The 24,219-nt window shown below is 39.4% G+C and overlaps 1 protein-coding gene across 1 annotated transcript in view; it reads right to left on the minus strand.

The window, feature by feature from the left end:
* LOC128744335 (protein PALS2) overlaps positions 1–24,219 on the minus strand; it is a 72,476-nt gene that overhangs the window by 34,062 nt on the left and 14,195 nt on the right. Inside the window, exon 2 of the mRNA XM_053841243.1 lies at positions 10,668–10,789. Coding sequence (XP_053697218.1) covers positions 10,668–10,789 — 122 coding nt within the window. The remainder of the gene's footprint in view (positions 1–10,667; positions 10,790–24,219) is intronic.

Here is a 24,219-nt window from a genome sequence, read left to right on the forward strand (position 1 = left end):
ACGAGAATACCGTGTGGTACACTCACCAGGTGCATAAGGGGCCTCGCAAGTGGTGAATTTCCAGTAACCATAGACGAGCGATCGTGCTCGATCATACCTAGCAGTTCTCTTTGCTCGATCTTTTTTTTTTCTACTCTCCCTCTCTTAGTACTACGAGATCACAGCGTGAGAAACCATCGTCACTGGTTTAATCACCACCAGTAGCTAGTGGCATTAATTCATAACAATGCTGCGCTTCACAAGCGCATGCAAATTGGATGCACATTTAAAAAAATCTCAATCCGAGGTCAGCTTTGAACTGAAAAACTTAGCATATTGGTGAAAATCTGAAACTGAGATATAAGTCTCAAAAACCAGCACTAGAGAATTTGGGAGGAAAATGTTTAGGAAAGGTCTCTATTACGATCGCCCTAGACGTCACACCTCGTGGGGAGACTTGTTCAATGATAGCACCGCACCGCACCGGTATAAGTGGCCAACGCCTTCCGAATAGCACAATTACCGCGAAGTATTCGATTGCAAAACAGACTGCGCGCGTCGTTGTGTTGGTAGTGATTACTTTTGTGGTCCTAAAAGATAAGAAGGGGAGAGTTGCTGCAGTCAGCGAGTGTATGGAACGGCAACAGTGAATGGAAAACCTGTTTAGTGCGGTTAAGAGTGGTTTTGGCAAAGCCGGTTATGCCGTTAAGAATAACAATGGTACGTCATCGCTTTAAATTTCCTGCCATAATTTTGAACGATACAATACATGCAATGCAAATCTTCAATATATATATATATATGTCTTTATACAACAATTGAGAGATTTAAAACATGTTTTGTTTTAATTAAACAGTGTATGAAAATGAAGATTAGCTAAATATGTAGTCTATCAAAAATTCTCGCTAGAACTTGCTATATAGCGAATTATTAAATGTAACTCATATCGACCATACCTTTCCCAACAAACATTTTTATTTAGGAGAAGCTTTTTCAACTATTGTACAGCTAAAACCAATGGAACAAGCGCTTGATAAGCTGCTATACAACAAAAATGTTCCTTGGGTTCTCAATTTAACTTTACACTTAAGTCACTTTTTATGCAAAAGAGATGTTCGTCATAAATCAAAACAGTGTAAATCCCGAAATTTACCTCTTATCTTCAGGTGTAAAGTTTGGCGAGCTATCAAATTAATTAATAACGAAAATCCGCCGGTAAGCTTTTGCAAATCATTGATGTTAAAGATGCAGTCTAAATGCGAGTATTAGAACGAGCAGCATTTTTTGGGGTATAAACTAAGAAAAAAAAGAACACTCCTCATGGCATATGGCAAGATCCTCCAAACTCGATCTCAAAACTATAATTTTAATCAATGAGAAAGTTAGGAGAAAACTCCACTCATTTTACTATCAAACACAGCTGTATACAAACAACTAGTAAAAATACTTTCACTAAGTCATTGGTTCAAAAGCTGTATTTTCGCAATGGAAATTATCCTAAAAGAAACGTTGCGAAAACCAGAATTCTGTTGTTTCAAACGAAGCCAGTACTTTCCCTCCTCATTTAATGCCTCGGGCCTTGTTTATTGTTGCACTGGTGAATGGGTGCATGCATTATCTTTTAGTTTACTGTTCGAACTGGCATAAGTTACGTAACAAGATTTTCTGATTCGCGTAAGTTATGTAACAAGATTTCCGGAATCGGCAAAGCCGATTCTAAAACAAATCAGATCTAACTCAATTTACTTCCTATTGTGTTATTTATGGAAAAATGAGCCCAAGTAGACAATGTTAACACAAATATAATGACAATAACTGAACACTTTGGCGCCCTCCAACATAGTTGAATGATTGTAATCATATCTTATTGGCCACGCCCTGCACATGAAAATTGCATGTCCTGAATCACAAAGTTTCACAGTCTGTTTGGACTGTACCACAAGAAAATAATCCACCATATCATTTTTCTCATTATTTAAACAAATTTGCTATGTTACACTATCAGGCCGATCTATTAGCTATGCTGATTATCTCAAACCCTGTTGTATGTACAATACCAGACAACATTGCGCTACACTTACTTACTTACTTACTTACTTACTTACTTACTTACTTACTTACTTACTTACTTACTTACTTACTTACTTACTTACTTACTTACTTACTTACTTACTTACTTACTTACTTACTTACTTACTTACTTACTTACTTACTTACTTACTTACTTACTTACTTACTTACTTACTTACTTACTTACTTACTTACTTACTTACTTACTTACTTACTTACTTACTTACTTACTTACTTACTTACTTACTTACTTACTTACTTACTTACTTACTTACTTACTTACTTACTTACTTACTTACTTACTTACTTACTTACTTACTTACTTACTTACTTACTTACTTACTTACTTACTTACTTACTTACTTACTTACTTACTTACTTACTTACTTACTTACTTACTTACTTACTTACTTACTTACTTACTTACTTACTTACTTACTTACTTACTTACTTACTTACTTACTTACTTACTTACTTACTTACTTACTTACTTACTTACTTACTTACTTACTTACTTACTTACTTACTTACTTACTTACTTACTTACTTACTTACTTACTTACTTACTTACTTACTTACTTACTTACTTACTTACTTACTTACTTACTTACTTACTTACTTACTTACTTACTTACTTACTTACTTACTTACTTACTTACTTACTTACTTACTTACTTACTTACTTACTTACTTACTTACTTACTTACTTACTTACTTACTTACTTACTTACTTACTTACTTACTTACTTACTTACTTACTTACTTACTTACTTACTTACTTACTTACTTACTTACTTACTTACTTACTTACTTACTTACTTACTTACTTACTTACTTACTTACTTACTTACTTACTTACTTACTTACTTACTTACTTACTTACTTACTTACTTACTTACTTACTTACTTACTTAGGTGGCTTGCCCTCCTAAGACAAAGCCTGTTGAACAAAGTTTCTCCATGTAACTCGGTTGAGGGCTACCGCTCTCCAAGTCCTCGGACACCGAGTACTCTCCGCCAGATCTCGCTCCACCTGGTCTAACCATCTTGCTCGCTGCGCTCCTGGTCGTCTTGTTCTTACCGGATTTGAGGCGTACACCATCTTTGCAGGGTAGTTGTCCGGCATTCTTGCAACATGCCCTGTCCATCGTATCCGTCCAGCTTTAGCCACCTTCTGGATACTGGGTTCGCCATAGAGCTGTGCGAGTTCATGGTTCATCCTCCGCCTCCATACTCCGTTCTCCTGTACGCCGCCGAAGATCGTTCTTAGCACTCGTCATTCGAAAACTCCAAGCACTCGCAGGTCCTCCTCGAGCATGGTCCATTAGCAGCACCTTAGAGAACAACCGGTCTAATAAACGTCTTGTAATGTGTGCACTTTGTACGGGGACTTAGTCTGCTCGACCGCAATTGCTTGTGGAGCCCATAGTAAGCACGACTTCCGCTGATAATAAGCCTCCGAATCTCACGGCTGGTATCATTGTCCGCCGTTACCAGTGAGCCAAGGTAGACCAATTCATCGACTACCTCAAACTCATCGCCGTCGATCAATATACTACTGCCCAAGCGGTGTCGTTCGGCCTCGGTTCCGCAGGCCAGCATGTACTTTGTTTTAGACGTATTTACCTTTAACCCAATCTTTTCTGCTTCGCGCTTTAGTCTGGTGTACTGTTCAGCCACCGCCACAGATGTTCTGCCGATACTATCCATGTCATCGGCAAAGCAGACGAATTGACTAGATTTGTTGAATATCGTGCCCCGCGTGTTAATATTCGCTCGGTTCATAACACCTTGTTGTTGAACAGCAGGCATGAAAGACCACCACCTTGACGAAGTCAACGAACAAATGATGCGTGGGGACTCTACTGGGGGACTGTATTCACGGCCCTTTTGGAGGATTTGCCGCAGTGTAAATTTTTGATCCGTTGTAGACCGACCTTCGACGAAGCCGGCTTGATAAGTTCCCACAAATCTGTTCGCAATTGGTGATAGTCGGCGGAAAATGATTTGAGACAGCACTTTATAGGCGGCATTGAGAACGGTGATCGCTCGATAGTTCTCACAGTCCAACTTGTCGCCCTTTTTATAGATCGGGCAGATAACCCCATCTTTCCACTACTCTACTACAGCTTTTCTGGTCCCATTTTAATAAGTTCCGCTCCGATGCCATCTTTGCCAGCTAACTTGTTCTTCTTTAGCTACATGATGGCCTCCTTAACTTCGCCTATCGTTGAGGCACCTCTTCCCCGTTTGTTGCACCGACGAAATCGTTTTCGCCATGGTTCTCCGCCTGGGCGCCATTCAGGTGTTCGTCGAAGTGCTGCTTCCACCTATCGGTCACCTCACGATCGTTCGTCAGAACCACTGCCAGTCTTATCCCGACACATTTCAGCTCGCGGCACAAAGCCTTTGCAGGATCCGTTCAATTTCTGGTAGAACTTTCGCGTTTACTGAGAACGATGCAGCCGCTCCAACTCTGCATATTCCTGCTCTTCCAGGTAGCGCTTTTTCACTCGAAAGATTTGGTTTCGCTGCATCTTCTTCTGTTTGTGTTTTTCCACGTTCTGACGTGTGGCACTACGCATCTTGGTTGCCCGCGCAGCGTTCTCCTCATCCATCACCCTCCTACATTCATCGTCAAACCAATCGTTCCGTTGATTCCGGGCCACACGCCCGATGGAGCTCTCCGCTACACTGCTGATGGCTGTTCTGATAGTGTTCCAACAGTCCTCGAGAGGGGCTTGGTCCTCTTTCGGCAGCGCAGCTTCGAGTGAATGCTCGTAGTTTGCGGCGACGTCTGGCTGCTTTAGCCACGCGAAATCTAACCGAGGCTGGCGTCGGTACTGATCTGCGAAACCTGCAAGCATTTTAACAACGCTGCCTTGTCTAGCCCTAACTAGCCGCGTTTCGAAAGGACTCGAAAGTGTCCCAGAAATGCGCACGAAACACTCGATCCCTCGATCCAATATAATTCAGTCGCGTGAGTTTGTCCGGTAAACCGTATTCGTGCAAAATCTGCCATAGGTGGTCTCGATCGACTGTATCGTATGCTGCTTGGAAGTCAATAAAAATGCGATACCTAGGCATGTTGTACTTCCGGCATTTCCGCAAGATCTGTCGGATGGTTTGGAAGAAAGCAGTGCCTCATCGAGTATGCTTGCGTAATTCTCGGTAGATTGCAAATTATCTACCTGTCAGCCGAGGAGGACGACTTCGGCGTATCTGTTATACGGTTGGCAGTTTTGAGCGCACATACACTGCTACTGGGTGAAAGTCAGAGTCAATATCCATACCCCGCAAGGAACGCAAGTTCGTGAAGTCAGAAAAGAATCACTGTCTCTGAAAACATGGTCAATCTAGTCCATTTTATGCTGGTTGGGTGATCTCCAGGAAGCTTAGTGGTTATTTCTGCATGGCAAGGGAAGCTGCGAAGTTTATGCATCAATGGCCGTTATCGATCATTTCGATGTGCAGGAGCGCTATCACCGGTCTATAAATTTCTTCCCTAGAACACCCAGGCGCTCGTATCCCCGATGACGAGCAAGATGTCCAGTGATGAAGAGCTGTCGAACGTTACCTCCAGCCACGCGTAGAACGCTTACCGCTCTTCGTTGAGTCTGCTTTCGTGCGGACAGTGCACATTGATGAGACTGTAATTGAAAAAAACTGCCATTTATCCTCAATAGACAAATCCGTTCGCCTTTCAATCTATCACGCGATCCTCCATTCCGCCCAACTCTACTTAATCCGTTCCTAGTACGAGAGGCACAACTGCGTCTTTCTGACGCAGATCTGCCAAACATTTTCTTCTTTGCAACAGATTTCCTGCAGAGCTACTCGTACATCAAGTAGGTGAAATTATTAAGTTGAAGGTTTGTCAACAGTAACGGAGCCTGAGTAGAAGGAAAATTGAAAGCCTTTCAAGCAGAACCTCCACCTGTCAATCCAAAATGTAGCAAGCAATCTGGGAGTGTCGCCTACAACCGTCCAACGAAATAAAAAAACCAGCCATCTTTTGACTTATAAGAAGAGAGCGACTCCAAGCAAAACAAGGAGGTCAAAACACGATCCCGAATCCCATACAACGGTGCTGACAAAGTTCGATTGCGTGGTGAAAGGGAAAAAATGACAGAAATTTTCAAGCATATGAAACTGTCGAAGCTCACTAAGAAATATTTGGTTTGGCAGGGGATCAGTAGGTGTGGCTCGAAAAGCGACATTTTGAGTTCCAACCGGGGCCGTCAACAAGGAAAATTTTATACGAACCAGTGCAGTGTCTGGAGTAATGCCTGCTGCCTTTCCTAAAACAGCAGGATTATTTCGTGCTATCTTGGCCGGATTGGGCATGCTGCCATTACGGAACAAAGGCGGTGGAATCTGCTGGAACTGATTTTTTATACTAAATGAAATAAAATGATTTTTAATCGAAAATTTAATCAATTCTTGTTTGACAAAACTTTAATCGTAGCTCTTACTAGTGTAGGTCATCTATAATAGGGTTTTGTGGATGACTATCCGTCTTCGTTCTTCGTAATAAAAATATACATTGGCACATTATTTGACTTGATGATGTGGAAATACGATTCTGAGTAGTGATCGATATCGATCCGGGTATAGTCCAGAAAATCCGGGCCGAAGTCTGGTCGGAATGAAATTTAAAAGTCCAATTTTTTATTGGACCAAATCGGAACGAAACGTTCCGGAACAAGAATTTCCCATTATGGACCGGAAAATACAAAAAAACTGATCACAGTCGAAACGATGGATATGAATTGCTTTAAATGATTGAATGAAGCTAATTTGTTTTAACATCTTTAGTAATCCTAATAGTAATCCTTAGTAATCCTACTGACTCTAGCAAGCACTGCCCAGCCGACATTCGAACATACGACGTCTGGCTTGTTAGACCAGCATCGTACCTTGAAGCCAGCCGGTTATCCTTAGTATTAAAGAAAGGTAATAATTTCGGTAATAATTTAATTGAGACTCAAAAAACAAGTGTAACCAATCGATTGTCAAGTATTTTTAATAATAATTCCAAAGCACAGTAATAAGTAAATCATTAAAATGATTTTCTATTTTTAACTCCTACCAGATGTTTCCTAAGATATGAAATGGGGAAGGCAACCAGAAAAAAGCGTCCAACATAGCTTTAGCCATCCCAACCCCTACCTAGCGCCTCCACGTGGCCATACATGGAAATACTTCATCTTTTTAATTAAATAGCCAAGCTAGGAAGTGCGGGATTGTGTGGTTTTCAGTTCCTAACTTAGTTTTGGATAACACACGACTTTATTTTGAAGTATTTTATTATTTAAACTAATATTTTTGGTAGACTCATCTATTTTCAGAGAGCGAAATAAGGCGCTGTATCCTAGGCCAATTTCAGGCTGGCTTTTGGTCTAAATGCCATTAGTTCATCCCCGAGGGTCCGGAGTATCACTTAACCTTTATTAGCAAAGATACTCCCAACGACTGTAAATAAATCATTATTTATATGAGAAGTGGTTGGTCCGGGAGGTACACGCTTTCTTCCTTCCCCTTGATTTCAAGAAGTTTAACGGAATTAAATACTATTTCTGGTGTTCCACTTGATTCCTTGGAATTCTCTCTCTGGCATACAGTTAGCTGCGCAGTTAGCCTGGCCGTTGACAAGAAAAATGATTGATTCACGTAATCGTCATTTTCCAGGATGCTTTCAAGAATTGGCTGCGTTAGTGTGAGATTAGATTATATTAGAGATTAACTTCTGCCAGATGTATCCTACGGTCTTCCTTAACACGGAAAAGCAGAAGGAATCAATTTATAAATCTCCCTTACTTACTAATATTACCCGAGTCATAAAGTTTTCTGTGGTTCTCTCCGTAAATGGTGCACAAATGTACGTTTTCCATTCCCAACGGTTGTAAGGGCATGATCAAGACGTTTAGAATGATTTGAAAGCGTTTGGCATTTGTTTGAACATGTACTTAAATCCTAAAGTCCAAATTGCTGGTAACCAACATGAGTTGATGACTCTGTAGAACAAAGAAATATTGCTGACATTAATTACGAAAGTATGTAACTATTTATGCTTTGCTATACTATGCTATCAACAATTTATTTAGTTCGTTTTCTATCTCAATTATTTCTTTACTCTTTAACTACCATTTTAATTACTTTGTTGGCTTTTTATTAGCAAGTATTTTCTTCGTTGTTTTTATCACTCATTTTATCTCTTTAAAAATAGTTATTCCAGTTAGAAATTACGGACCTGCCGCCTATCGCAATCGCTTCTATGATTTACTTTTATTCATTCTTTATTTCCTACGTTATTTCCATTTAATCAATGCCACCTTACCAATACCACCAGTAAAAAACAAGTAAGACCCGGCATCATAGTCTTCAATTAAAAACCGACAGGCGATGATGGAGCAATGAATTCAGCTGAAGAGCTGCCGATTAAGTTGAAAACCAGATTCCATCTGGATTTATCCTTTAACTTGCATTTGTAGAAATAAAATGTCATTGAATTAAATTTAAAGCATAGTTCCTACACGGTGATGCATGTTTGTATTAGACGAGTCAACAACGAAAGACGTAACTGACTTTGAATTGGAGACATTTGAATGCCCCTTGAAAGCTTCCGTTCGAAAAATGAAACAAATCGGGTCGTGTTTGAGACAGTTATAAAAAAAATTCAGCTCCAAGTTTTTGGGCCCTGGTTAGGGCAGTATCATGTTTTCAAAAGATTAGCTTAACTTGTCGGAAAACCACGTTCAATATTTGCATTTTCCTACAATATATTACATAGCAATCGAATCTTTAAAAGCAGCTCAGATGCAGTGTTCCCCAATATATTCTTCCAAAATACGCATTTCTTACCCAAAAAAACTACACAAACAATACAAACGAAACATCACGAATATTACTCCAATTACCAAACATTCCGCGTTTGCTATTTATCCACCAACAAAAAGGCTATAAAAGCGGTATAATACTATGCCATGTGATACCAAATCACGCGATCTCTACAAGATTTCACTTGCAAATGTAAATGTGGGCTGTCTCTGTATCATCCTCCAACATGAACATCCCAACCTCCATAAATTCTGCTGTACAACGGACTACCATTTTCCCGGCGACGTGATGATTTTCGTTAAACTGTGCTAAAATGTGTGAGCTCTGCATCACCGCAACGTTTCACAGTGGCAATCTTTTGCGACACTAAACTGCCCTCTTTAATCTGAATTAACAGAGTTCAAGAGGTTTAATTGTTGTTCATAAAATTATTGGCCATTCGAATGTCTCCCCCAGTCGCAACCGGTCCGCATGATTCACGATGCGTGATGATGTTTGCTGTATTACACTCTGGACCAACGCAACACGAGCACTCCATGAACACTTCAGTGCCACTAAATCAATTTAAAACAATCTGATTTAATTATGACTGTGACAGTGGCAGATCGTGCCCAGATCGGGAGGGAAATAAAAACATTCGCTTTACAAATGCAGTTAAAGTTGACCAGCTCTGCAGCAATTATGAGCAATTACTTCTGGAAAAAATAACCTATCCCAACCTAACACAGAAAAGAGCAATCGTCACACTAGCTCTATTACAAACACTAAATGGGGAAAGAGTTTGATGGGTCGAACATGGATCGGTCCCTCCTAAATATGTCACTGGTCCAATTAAGTCGGTTATTTTACGAGTGCGTTCCGACCTAATATATAGGTACCGAGACGGTGGGAGTTAGGTTCCAATTAGTGGCAGCAAACAAGCAGCTTCCCGCTTTTTTGCGTTTAGGTATTACTTGAACACGTGTTATCGATTTCTGGCGGCTATTTTCGTCGGAGGATGCTCTCGAAATGCGAGCGAGTGAGTGGGTTTTCTAGTGGCGACGGAAGGCCGACCATGCTACTAGTTATGTTCCATGTTAAAGAATATTACAACTCTTGTTATTTAGTGACTTTACGCTTTGACACATATTCCTTCATTCATTGTTTCAATGGGAAGTGCGCATCGTGACGACTGTCACGACATTAAATTCACATCGCGCTATAAATCAGTTAAAATGGGAAAAATATACCACATTTGCGATTAATTTTTAAGATTCTTTGCCAGTAAATTCCTCTATCATATTTGGCGTTTTTACCCTATCATGCTTGTTATGCTTTAGAAGTAAAATAAGGAACTTCGATCAATTCCGGTCATTCCGGTAGAAAAATAACCAGTGCCAAATATGTGGAAACTTTGTAACTGCACTTGAGCACATCTTGATAGAATACAAAGTAAATCACACATTTGAACACGAAGCAAAATGTATTAATAACCATAAGATATATCCAGTTAATCGCCTCTATTCTACATACCGATCGCAACCAGATCCGATCAGAAATTGTGCTTCGATCGGAATGCATCACATTCTATAACACACGTCGATCGGGAGGTTTCTGATCAGAATGAGCCCGATCGGAATGCAGAATCGAGACGAATGACTCCAGAAATAACGGTCCCCATTTATTCTAAAACCAATTTCACAGAAGACAACAAAAAGCAGCTTTTAAAAATTACAAGATAATTTTCCAAAAAGCAAAAAATAAATTACTAATGTTTCGTCTGCGTAAGTTCGACCTACCTTAATCACTTGAGTAACTGCCGGATTTTCCAGTATTCCCTGCAAGAATACCAGGTCAGTCTCGTTTGCTTCCGTTTTTCTATCGAGATCTTCCAGATTTTCCCGGACATGTTGAAAAGCAGCTGCAAAAAATAACAATGCATAGCACGAATTAGTGTCTTTAGAATGAAAAAATGCATTAGTTAAAACACAACAATATTCATGTTGCATGTTTTTCTGGACATGCATTCATCGGAAAGAATATCTCAGATAATCAGTTTGAGTCCATAATTGCATCGGCACAAACACAAAGAATTTCTTAAAATAAACTACTTCTCACAAATGTCAAATGATTACACTTTCAACCTAAAATATTCACATTTGGGTAAAACCTACCGTGCAACAAATACCCACCAGTGAAAAACAATAACAAAGAGCTCTAATTATCCCGTTATATAGGGCACGGGAGGGTATTTTCAGCCCGTTAAGCGATCCCAGTAAACCATTTGGTTTGTATATCTCGATTGCAACTGAGATATACGAAATCATATCTGAACGAAAAAGTTATATTTCACGCCATATAAGAACATATATGTACCAAAGTGGAGGCGATATACGTGCGAAAATTTTGACGATTATTTGTAATTCTATTTTGCGTAGTTTTTATAACACGCAACTAAATACTCCTGAATATATGATTAAGACATAATCAAATATTGCAATCGTCTATACTGCTTTATAATTCACAGTCATGAATTGTATATGAAGACACGCACGACTGCAAGACAACTTATTGTTCACTTCGATTTGACATACTCTAATCATTATACAATTCCAATGTGAAATTGACATGAAAACGATTTAATGTGAACGTTCTATTACGATTTTGTGTTATCTGGGATGACATCTATTTTTTCGGTCTATGGCCTAGTTCTAGTGGAAGAACAGGTGGTTTTGACGTTCTTTGAATAAAAAATAGTAGATTACTTACAGTCTTGAGAAAATAGTTATAATATATTAAAATTGTATGTAAGTATTTTTATTGGCGAAAGAAAAGGCAAATAGGCTGAAAAATACCATCCCGTACCCTATGTTAAATCGCAAGCAAAATTAATGTCGTGATTTACTATATTAGTTGCCAATCCATCGCCGAATTTCGGCATTTGATAAATTTACTCATCATATCTATACTGATATATAAATATTTGGTGTGCCAAGCCCTGACCCAGTATCTTAGGAAATTTGAAAATCTTCCCCATATTTTTTTCCATATTCCCCACAAAGTCACTCACTGTCATGTGCGGTCGCTATGTGGTATTTAATCGATTACAAACAAACCGCACAAAGAGATTAACCGCAAAACCGGCTTCGTTGTGGGAAAGGAAGTAACTATCAATTTTCAAATCTAAACAAAAATCGATAGCTCATCAAAGAACATAATTTCTTCGAGACCAACTGGAAAACGGATACGAAGTTTATCGGCAGCATTTATGTGAAGCATCATTCCACACTTCGCTCCAAGCAAGATAAATAGAAAAGGCATCGGCTGCAATTGAGAAGATTTGCTGGGAATGAAAATTTGTTTATAATAAAATAAAAAGTAGCCATTAACCAAAGATATGGAGCCGTTTACGTTTATAGCACTCTCACTCACATTTGTGTTTAATACCAAAAATAAATAAAAGAAAACGCGGAAGTATTCTTCCGATTCGATTGGACTCGGAGCTCGGCTCCGATGTAGAATGTTTCTTTGAACAATTTCAAACACTTTCGTTTATTTTTCCCAGCTTCCGCCAAGTCAACATTTCGCTAAATTACCACAGCCGCCTCTTGCGGTAGTTTAGTTTGCTAGCGCCGCCGCGGCCGACGCAGCTTATGTCTGCCTGCCGGGTTGCAACTGAACTGAAGGTAATAACGTTGTTGAGAAGATTAGTGAACCGAAAAGAAACACGAAGTGCACACTCGTCGCATAAACCACTGGCGACGATAATCTACGAGGGTGGGTGGCCCGAAAAAGATTAGTGTCATCATAAACATGATTGATGCTCACAGCCACCGTAACGCTGACGATCGCATTTGCCAGGCGATGAAAGACATCGGAACATGATGATGGTAAATCATCAGCTTTCTCCTGCAACAGTGGTTTTAATTGTGTTCCTAAGGGCTGAGAAACAGCTATAAAAGCGACATTATCTCCTTGGTATCCTACATTGTATTTCTATACGATACTATAATGCTCGATTTCGACGTATTCCCGAGTGAATAAAGGCCATAAAATTGTTCCGCAAAATGTACTATTTTTAAATTTATATTGCCTTAGCTCAAACAATGTAGTTATAGCCTGTATATGTCAATTGAACTGTTACGAATAGTGCGGAAATCTGCGTGTATTATGGCGATGGTTATGCTCAAGCTTATTCACTTTTGACTCCTGATACTTTCGCTGAGGTTTCAGCTACTGCCCAATAATGATCCGACCGCGTGATCAAAATAAGCGGGAAAGTCTGTAAAATTGAAATCTGAAAAAATCCAAGGTAAAAAATGAGATTTGTTCAAAATGTTAAGCCGTTTATGTCTCCTTAAATCAAGTCCATTGAATGGGTTATGGGATAAATAATTAGGATTTCAACCGATTACGCACTAATTTTGAAAAACAAAGAATTAGGAGCTGTCTTAAGCAACTTATGCCCAAAAAATGATTCCGATTGATTTTAGTTAAGTGGTTAGGGGCTGGAGAAGATTCGCCAAAAAATCATGTGCGCTGTAATGTAAAATTCTTCTGCATCTCACAGATGGATCGGGAAACACCTGGGAATCCATCATTCGATGGTGTCGCAGGTGGTGAAGTCATTCAAGGTGACTCAGACGACCCAGCGGTGGCCAGGTACTGCAGAACACCGAAGACAGCTGACCTGGTGAAGGACAGAATGGTTTTGAATCTTTTCAAGTGATGATTGCATACACTTTCGATTCGCGATGCTGTGAAGAAGGTGATGAAAAACAATGAAACGTGCCGGCCTGCATGTCTTCAAAGTCCGGGAAGCACCGACACGGAATGGCAAACATAACAAAGCAAAAAAGAAGCCTTGGGTTATAAACGTCTTTATAACGTTGTCGTTCTTTAACGACAGACTTTTCAGCGGGTTATCCAGCGAGCCCAGGACAATTACGGAGCTAGTGCAGACGATCCTACTGACTCTAGCAGACGACTGGGCGGTTGACAAACATAACACGATGACCAAAATCAACACCAGAAAGCTTTACCGTGAGTAGGTAGCGAAACCTGGTATCAGCATCTTCATCTTCATCATCAGCAGCGAAACCAAGAAGCGTACTATTGATTCACGGTTGGTTGTTCCTAATAAGGAAAGGAAGAAGAAGATGGGCGAATCCGCCAAAAGTTCATGTTTTGGCAGACCAACCGTGGATGCGGCAAGTTGAGCCAGTCACGACGGGTACCGTCAACGGCAGGGATGGTTCGATCACTTTGAATCAATTTTGATTCATTTGACAGTACCGTCTCAGCCGAGCCAAACATGACAATGTTATATATGGGACATTTGTAGAACTAGTTCTAATCTACAATTTTTCTTAACAAAGTTTTGCTGTATCGTTTGTAGTTACGGTGCTACAACGCTAATAACTCATCAGTGGTCACTCACTAATAAGATACTATGATTGTAGCGCCGTAACTACAAAAGATACAGCAAAACTTTATTCAGCAAAATTATAGATAATAACCTTTTCTACAAATGTCCCATATGCAACTTTGTCATATTTGGCCCCGTTAAGACGGTACTGTCAAATGAATTAAAATTGAGTCAAAGTGATCGAACCATCCCTGTCAAAGGGTAACCTTATATTTTATAGTCTTGACCTATAACGCGATAACGCATTAATTAATTTTTTATAACGGTGGTGTTTCCAAAAGACGAAGGGAGCAATAGAAGAAAGTAATGAAATCAAGGGTTTCCAGTATCCAATTGCCAAAAAGAATGAGATGAGACGTGAAGGGGAAAGACCGAAAAATTAGAAACGGAAGGGTCATTGAAGCAACGCTTATTAGGTTCGTAGATAGTTCTTCCTTACCCAAGCTGAGGGATCCGAACCAAGCATTACTCCAATGACCCTCCCTTATCTAATCTTCCGTTCTTTTAATTTCACGTCTTGTCCCATTCTGTTTGGATACTATAAACACCAGTTTGGCCTGTTTTGTACCTACTTAAAAATCAGGTGATATAGAACGAGCCTAGACGTCTTAATGCTGAAGACGTCAGACGCTAACGCTACACTGAAGAGAAACTATGGACAACGCAAGGCGATTGAGAGTATATCTTCAAGACTAATGACGAGCCGTGGTTGGTGATGGTTCAATACCAATGCAATGGCGTGCTGCGACAGTTATTACAGATAGTTAATAATTACCGCAGTATCCTAGTAACCCAAGGTGGTTTCCAGCAATACGACCAAGCTTAGTGGAGATCAAGTAACTAACCTGGAAGCCATCGTTATATGCTGCCAGGGAAGGGAGAACTCATGCAAGTGTGAGCGGCTCATGATAACGTCAGACCAGAAGCAGATGGCTAAAGCCAATATGGCATCCTCATCACAGGTCAGCAGCGTGTCCCTACTAAGTTAACGTAGCAAAACGAAACTACTATGAATATTCAACCAAATACGGTTCGATATATTCAACATCAACCTAAATAACGGAACAAGGACGTTGAATGGAAACTCGGTGCTTGAAACTGTAGATCGCTTAACTTCAAATGTGGCTATCAGATGCTGCCTAAATAGCCGGAAATCTGTCGTGAACAGAGGTTGGAAAATTCGCAAAATGAAAATATATACGACGAGCATCAGCAAACGATTTTATCATGAGAAAACAGAGAAATGAATGGTTCAATTCGCCTATAACTAATGAACCACATACTTCAGACTTGTTAGGCCAGCATTTGAACGAAAGGTATTGTCGACTATTTTTGGTGGAGTACAAACGAATAGCGCAGAGTGGCGTAGGTGCATGAACCACGAGTTGCAGGCACTACTTGGAGAGATTCCCATTGTACATCTGGCGAAAGTTGGGAGACTATGGTGGGCCGGCCACGTCGCCTAGCTGCCGGACGATGCAGTGAATTCCCCTAGTAAACCATTTGGTTTGTATATCTCGATTGCAACTGAGAAATACGACATCATATCTGAACGAAAAAGTTTATTTCACTCCAGATAAGAGCATATATGTACCAATGTGGAGGCAATATACGTGCGAAAATTTTGACGATTATTTTTAATTCTATCTTGCATTTTATACAGCGGTTTTTATAACTTAATTTATAACTGTAATTTATAACTTAACGCAACTTAATACTCCTGAATATATGATTAAGATATAACTAAATATTGCAAACATCTATAATGCTTTATAATTCACAGTCATGAGTTGTATATGAAGACACGCACGACTGAAAAACAATTTATTGTTCACTTTGTTTTGACATACTCTAATCATTATACAAATCCAATGTAAAATTGACATGAAAACGGTTTAATGTGAACTTTCTATTACGATCTTGTGTTATCTGGGCCGTTCTTTTCCGGCAGAGATTAGAACACTTAATTTTATAACTAGTGCTGTTCAAAATTCTTTGTTTTTTAAAGGAATTAACATATACAATTCGATACCTAGTCACTTCAGACGTACACCGACGCAATCAAAATTTAAGGGACAATGCTTTTCACACGTAAAGGCTGTATTTTGAGTTTTTTAGTTTAACTTTTTTTAATTTAAATAATATTTGACGAAGTTCTTGCAACTGATCATTTAATTTGGACATCTGTTAATCTAGTATTTTTAGAGCACAATGAAACTATTATGTTCGTCATCATGGTGATGGTGGATTTTGTAATTGTTAATGTAGTTAAAAAAGAGAGTAATCTTCTGATATTAAGTTTGACTGTTCTTTCCATTAGAAACATCTGACCTAACTACTAGTAATTGACAAATTCGTGAGTATTCAAGAAGATTTAATGCTTCTGCTTGTCATTAGATGTATAATTTCCTAGCCAGTCAAAGATTTTTTCGGGTTGGAAATTTTCTTGATTTCCCTGGGTGGGGGTGCCCTTATAAGTCTCAAACTAGGTTGAAGGTTGGACTTGTGCTTTGCTTGCTAATTACAGCGGGAATGACCTCGTCGGGACGGCGTCAACTTAGTAGCGGACTAAACTTGGTATCAAGATCAGATCGTTTTGTTTGCTTACCTGGTTCATATATATATTCACTAACTATCTATTAGATAAATCGACTACCTCAAACCTTTGTAGGGGAATGAGGTGGGCTCCATCATCATCTTTTAAATTGCTTCAATCTTTATCAAATTTTCAGTGAACGAACAGTTTTTCTTTATTTTTCTAAGCTTACAATGTTCCTTAGATTCGTACGTGCACAGAAAGTTTGTTAAAGATTTAGGCAGTTTAACACTTAACATACCGACTGCATTCTACGAATATTTTTCACTAACAGACCGGAAATGCCGCGATTATCGATAGATTAGCGTTAATATTCTTCTCAATAAAAAGAGGAACAGTACAGCAGCAAACATTATGTTTAAATATATTTTCTCATAAAAGTAGTTAAGCGGAATAGTGTCCAGAAAGGGGTCAAATGACCCCTTTACGACATGTTTAATGTTAAAAAAAATTAATAAAACGCATGTTTGTCGTATGCTAATATGCGTGGATAGGGGCAAGCGGCATCCATAAAGTTTTGTGGTAAATGACCTAAGCTTCAAGGTGATATACTAATTTCACGTCTCCACTTGCCACATTCTACACTACAGCTTCGTGAATGAAATTAAGGAAAAATAAAGTTTAATATCCGATAAGTTTGTAAGTAACGACTCAAGAGCTTTGTGGCCTTCCGCGAAAACGTGTGTTTTGAGTGCTTAGAAGATTGCCCAGAACAGAATATTCATGCAAATGCAATTAACAAAAGTTAAGAATAAAAAACAAATTTTTAAGGAACTTCCAAAAAAAATGCTGTATAACTGTGCACCGGTTAAAGATAGAAATTTTATTTCTTTGACAAAGTTGCTTGCTTTTACATTTTCTACAACTTCTCTAAACAAACTATGTCTCTATCTCCTAACTTAAAAAAGTAGTATTTTAAATTTTATCATAGTGAGCCATAACGATCTTTTAACGCTTTCAGATTATGGAGGGCATTCAAGCGAACAAAAAATGTGAACAAAAGATGCCAAAAAACAGTTCCATCTTTCGCCCTTTGTGCACCGGGAACAGCAACAGAGACGTTCTATGTGTGAGATGGCTCTACCAAATCAAACAGGACTTGCGACTTCCGAGATGCATGAGATATTGACGATGAAAAGCTCAAGACCCAGTTGAATGGGACGATTACTTGAAGCAAAACGACCCACCTCGGGGTCTTTATGCTAAACGATAACGACAACAATGATATATCGCAATGCGTAGCACTTCGTATGTTTGCACATTTGAGTTTTAGTAACTACTGCTATATTTTTGCGCTGACCACATATTGAAAGAAAGCTGATTAAAAACACGATTCAGTAAGTAAAGTACTAATAAAATACAGTAAAACAAACAAAGCCTAGGTGCTACATTCCGTTATCGGAACTTGACCTCCTGTTTTTTTATACGACAGACTTCGCAGCCAGCTGTTAGAGTGCCGGACAATTGCAGGGCCAGTTGCTACGATCCTATTGACTCTAACAGCCTCTCCCAGTCGAAATTCGAACATATGACGACTGGCTTATTAGGTCAGCGTCATGCCTCGAAACCAACTGGAAGGCGATAAAACATAAAACAAAGTACTGTCATCATTTGTACACCCATAAAAGAAATTATGACAGAAAACCAGAAATGCTTATCATAAAACTCACCATTGTCGATCTGCTTAGAGCTGTTGTACTGCATTGAATTCATACTGGCCAAAAGTTGACGCCTTTCTGCACTTTCCTTTTTGCTAAACCGAACCATTTCGTCACAGTAACAGGTATTTAATATGTGGCAGCAGATATCCGTCAAATTCGTTAAATCATCATTTTTCGAATCAAAATAACAGATAAATTTCGCACTGCATCAGCTTCTTCGCTTTTCAATTTGAATAATACCCACTCTCATTCTCGACAATAAATCTACTAAATCAAACCAACTTAACAATTCATAATCACTTCACACTGGAAACATATTACTACAACAAAACGAATAAATAACCGCTCTAAATCAAATAAACAAGTCTACCTGCTTCTTTTCGCGCAAACGGGTTAACAGAAACAGAAATCACTATGTCTAGTCGCGCTCACAAATATTCGCCTTCTGCTTGCTAATAAAACAAAAAACCACACTCATCGATCGCACATCAAAAAACAACAAAAATTAAGCAAACATGTGAAGCAGCGTGAAACTAACTGAATTTGATGATTTTTTTCTTCGTCTAAAAATACACCACCCAAACCATGAGCCGTCCGTCTGTCCAAAGAAAGTGAGGAAAGCCGGCAATTTATTATGTTTTTTTCAAAACCGACTTCCGTCTGCAGAGAAGACTCTTAAAACTAAACTAACAAAGCTAGGTCACCGTCTGTCAGCAAGTGTCTCCTTGACACTTAATCGCCTTTCTTTAGTCTCAACAACAGAAGAATATTTTTCATAAACTTTTAAATGATCCCCTGAATCACTGTTAACATAAAAACTCATTGGTCACTGGCGTCTTTCGACGGCATCAAATTGCTTAATTAAAAAGTAACAAAAATTCTACCGACCAGATTCCTACCCAATCGGACCACCGAGCAACCAACTTTAGAATCACGTTGCGTTGCTTTATAGAGCACAATCTCGGCGGCACCTCAACCGACACGGCGAACGGTAAGTGGCCACCAACAAACGACAACGCGTACGTACCGTCCGAGGAAAGTCCAAACACTGACTGGCTGACTGACTGAGCCGGCACTGGTTGATGATACGTTGCCACAATTTTCCGCGTACGATTCGTGCTCAGACCCGACCATGCCGGCGGAAAACAAGGCTTTTCCGACTGTGAGCCGCCACCGTACTTTGCGGAACGGATGATGATCGTTCACTCCCGCTCTTTCTCTCGTTTCCGATTTTTTCATTTTTTTGGTGATTGATCGTAAAATGTGTGAGGTACAAATAGTAGGATCGGTTTAGTAAATTAAGCATGAATTATGTTATGATTTTATATCAGTACCTGCTCACCGAATGTGTCTCGATATCGAAATAATTAAAAATTAAGGCAAACTTTAAAATTTTAGGAAAAATCAGTTTATACCGTGAAGAACCGTGGATCATTTATATTATTAAAAAGATCGAGAACTTGTTACGCCCATGACACGTCTTTGACTATCAGATTTGTCAGTCTTGCTTTGAAGCAGGTATATTTATTCAACGAATCAGATAGCCTCAATGGACCTTCAATCTCTAATATCGCTTGATGTGTTGCCAACATAACGAGCAAATCAAGCTAAATGAATGCTCTAAGTTTCGAGACTATCTGATTTCAATCAAATAGTGCAAACTAGCCGTAAAATGATGGCGCTGCTTCAACTATACGCACAATATAACAACAAACAAAATCTTGTGTGAGAGGCAACCGTCAAACGATGACAGTCAGTTGCTCCCCTCGCCCACATAAGTTTTGCTTGGTTTACGGATAACTCTGTTTTCGGGAAATCCGCAGGGCTATCATTTTACAGCATCATAATGTGTTTGTTTTCCTCATTGGCCTAACTGGTAAACGGTCTCTTCCGTTGACAACCTAACTTTACTCCAACCTGAAACGACATTACATTTCACCCCACGGTTTGCTACATGTCAAAACGACGGCCTCGAACTTCAGAGAAAGAAAATCGTATGCGGCTTAAGCGGCGTAACTTGGTTCGAGTGATTTATCTGTGACAAGCCGTATGACGTAAACAACTTCACACAGAGGAAAGAACACAAACCGTGAGCCAATAGTATGTTTACCGACGTCACATGATAGTTTTTCCCGAATAAACACGAATTTTATAAGCAGTTTGAGTGAAGGTAAACATCACGAACCGCACCATCCGAGGCGGTCGGAAGCTGAAAGTGCGGTTCGCGTGGATCCAGAGCGATCATATGACGCAATACCTATTTGATCGCTGATGCATTGTTAGTTAACCAGTCATTCATAACAAAATCCTCAGGGAATAATTTTGTTTGAAATTTCACGTCATTCATTGAAACATCTGGCGGCACCCTGTCGTGAAATGTATGTACACATTTCTGGTGTAAGCTAACCATACAATAAAAAATCGGTGGAAATTTTCCTCAATTGTATGAAAATATGCATATTTAGCTATGCACACCCACGTCGTTCTCGACCAATCCTCAGACGATGTGTTGTTGCTATGCGGCAGTAAGTACAAGCAGTAAATCATGCATTATTATTCTATCATGAATAAAAACTAAATAAAAACCGCCGTCAAGAGCAGAAAAATATGACTGTAATGCGAAGAATGTTTACGACAGTCACTTTTGTCATATTTGTTTATCTTCAATGTTTTGACATGCGAGAGAATTGAACGGCCTTTGTTCGCAAATGTTTACAACACGAATTAAAAAAATAAACTTTTTCTAAATAATCTCCTTCTACTTCAAAAGAAGGAGACCACATTCAGAGAAAGTATACGAGATATCCCAACGGAGAAGCTATGAAATTTTGCTTATCCAATTAACAATCAAACCAAGACAAACATTGCCTTATGCTCCTGTTGGAATTCTTCGCTTGGATAAGCTGGCAACGGTCATTCCACGGTGCGTGACTTTCAATGGGATCAAACTGTTACTGCTTGGCTTACTGTTTTCTTTTGTAACGTATAAAATGCCGGTGTGAGGATGCGATGCATAATCAACCCTTTTCTGCCTAGGTTCATGCCATGCCTAACGATTTTAACGAGTTCTTATTATTATTTAGTGTTAATGATAAACTTTGGACGATAGTTTAATCTAGTTTTTATGAACGAATGCATGCTATTAACAGATATTTTCAAACGATATCATATATAATTGTAGTATAATGGGCCTAACAGGGTTACCGCTACTGGAGCTGAAACGGAATTACAGCTCGGCCGGTTTAATCGGCAGTTTTGAAGCATCGGTAAGCCTTTTATAATAGTTTAAATAATATTGTGTAACATAGTGGAAACAATAATGGGAGGCCCTAGTTGATCATAAAACGTAACTCGATGCGAGACGATGGATCACGTGAGTCTTGTTTCTTTAGATTAGGTACTTCAGAAGGCTTTAAAATCTTTCAAATTTCGATTGAAAGTGCATTTGACTTGCGTATTTTTTTATTTCCGGCACGAGGTGCCTTTCCATTCATGATTTAAATCTGGGACGACTGTGTTGCGAGGTTAGATCGGCCGTAAAATTTGCAATTTTACAATTTTACAAAGACGATGCAACTGTTGATAGAAACGTGGCTCAATTCGTAGCAGAGTAAAACCAAATCAATGCGTGGAACCGTTCCTATTTCGTAGCTCTTCCTCTACATTTAATTTTGAAGTATTGATTTACTTAACAATGAGTCGGAAATAAAATAGTAAAAATAACCCACTGTATTTGAGTCACACCGATTCTGCCGCCACAAAGAAAAATAAGTAACACTTTTTGACACAAATCACATTCCTACAGACAGCGTTGCTACTAAGCTCATGAGATATGAAACACCTGGCTGTCCGAACTCTAAGTAAAATGTGAACTTTCAAGGTACTTGCATGATATGTTTATATGTGGCTACTGGCGTGCTCAGACCTAAATAGAAGTTGATATTACTATTATTATTACTAAAATTACGCTAATAATTAATAACACGCATGATAGGCCGGGGTATAAGGTATTGATCGACATAAGGTATTTATTGGCACATTTTGTTTGTCTACAATAAGTACGGCGAGACACAAAAGTGCAAAGCGAGAAAATTTCTAAGATTTCCAAAAATCCTCTGCTTGATCGGCAAACGAACCCGAAATTTTTGCCGTTTTTCGTTGAACAACAAAAAAAATTCGGACACCCAAAAAATGTTTCCATATACCTACTTGTTTTAGGAGTAACTAGCTGACCCGGTAAACTTCGTGATGCCATAAATTGATCTGTGCTATACATAAATCGTAAATCTCGAATGACCTTTGTCACGATCTCGAGTTTTGCAAGTTTCTAAGGAGTTCAACCTTAGATGATTCATTTCATAAGCGGATCAGTGAACAACTCGGAGAGAACCTGAATGAACAGTGGAGGCACATCCAGGATGCGATCAGTAGTTTCTACAGCACGAGAAGGGTTGGGTACTACTGCTGCAACCACTTCCTGAGTGATTTAATTCAGAGTGCTAGCGAGTGACTGATGAGAAAACTCGAGCCAGAAGTCATTAGGCCGTATGAACTAACCAGTTTGCTTTGCTTTTTCCGTATAAATCTTATGGGGGAGTTTGCTCTAACTCTTTTATTCATATAACCTATTGGCTGCAACTGTAACACGCCAGAGCAGAGCGAGACTCCGAGGTGCTAGAGGTTAGAGCTGCCGAAAAGAGACTTCATCGTCCTAAGAAACGCCAGCACTGGAATCGCGTTCTTGCGGAGGCAGAGAATTGCTTCGAGAGACACGATGCGAGAAGCTTCTTTAATACGATCAACGGAATCAGGAACCGGATCGTGCCAACTCTTGTTATGTGGAACGACAAGGAGGGGAACCTAATTTCCGAAAGACCGGAGGTGGCCAGATGTTGGAAACAACATTTCGATGCATTGTTGAATGGTGAACAAGATGGAGTGGTCAATTGAAACAGGATAACGATGGAGGATGATGGACAAGCTGTGGATCCACCAACTTTGGACGAGGTTAGAAAAGAAGCGAAAGAGCTTAAAACTGGCAAAGCAGCTGAAAAGGACGGCATCTCCGCCGAATTTTTGAAAGGCGGGAGCGAAAGGCTGTATTGTGCAATCCATCAGGATATATTAAAGATATGGAATGAGGAGGAACTACTAACGGAATAGTTGGAAGGTCTCACGTGTCCTATTTACAAAAAGAGTCATCAACTCGACTGCAGTAATTATCGAGGTGTTACTCTTCTCAATTTTGCATACAAAATTCTCTCTCGCATCTAGTTTCTCAGACTGAGGCCGTTGCAGGAAACCTTTGTTGGCGATTGTCAATGCGGTTTTTGAGAGGGACGCTCTACGACAGATGCCCTATAAATTCCGAGAATTCAACTTGCAGATTTACCATTTATTTATAGACTTCAAGGCGGCGTACGATTCAGTTAAACGAAATGAGCTGTGGCAGATAAGGCTTGAACATGGTTTACCAACAAACTGATTAGACTATTACCGTCGATTCGGGCGAAATTGATCAGTCGGGTGAAATTGATCACCTTGGACCAACGAGTAAAAAACTCTTTATTCTACGTTTATACTGATTCATAAAGCTGAATATGCACCCATCCATATAAAGATTGAGTTACAGGTCAAAGTCACTTGGCTTTCAGCAAGATTGATCT

Source organism: Sabethes cyaneus, chromosome 3, assembly GCF_943734655.1.
Source record: "Sabethes cyaneus chromosome 3, idSabCyanKW18_F2, whole genome shotgun sequence".
Lineage (NCBI taxonomy): Eukaryota > Metazoa > Arthropoda > Insecta > Diptera > Culicidae > Sabethes > Sabethes cyaneus.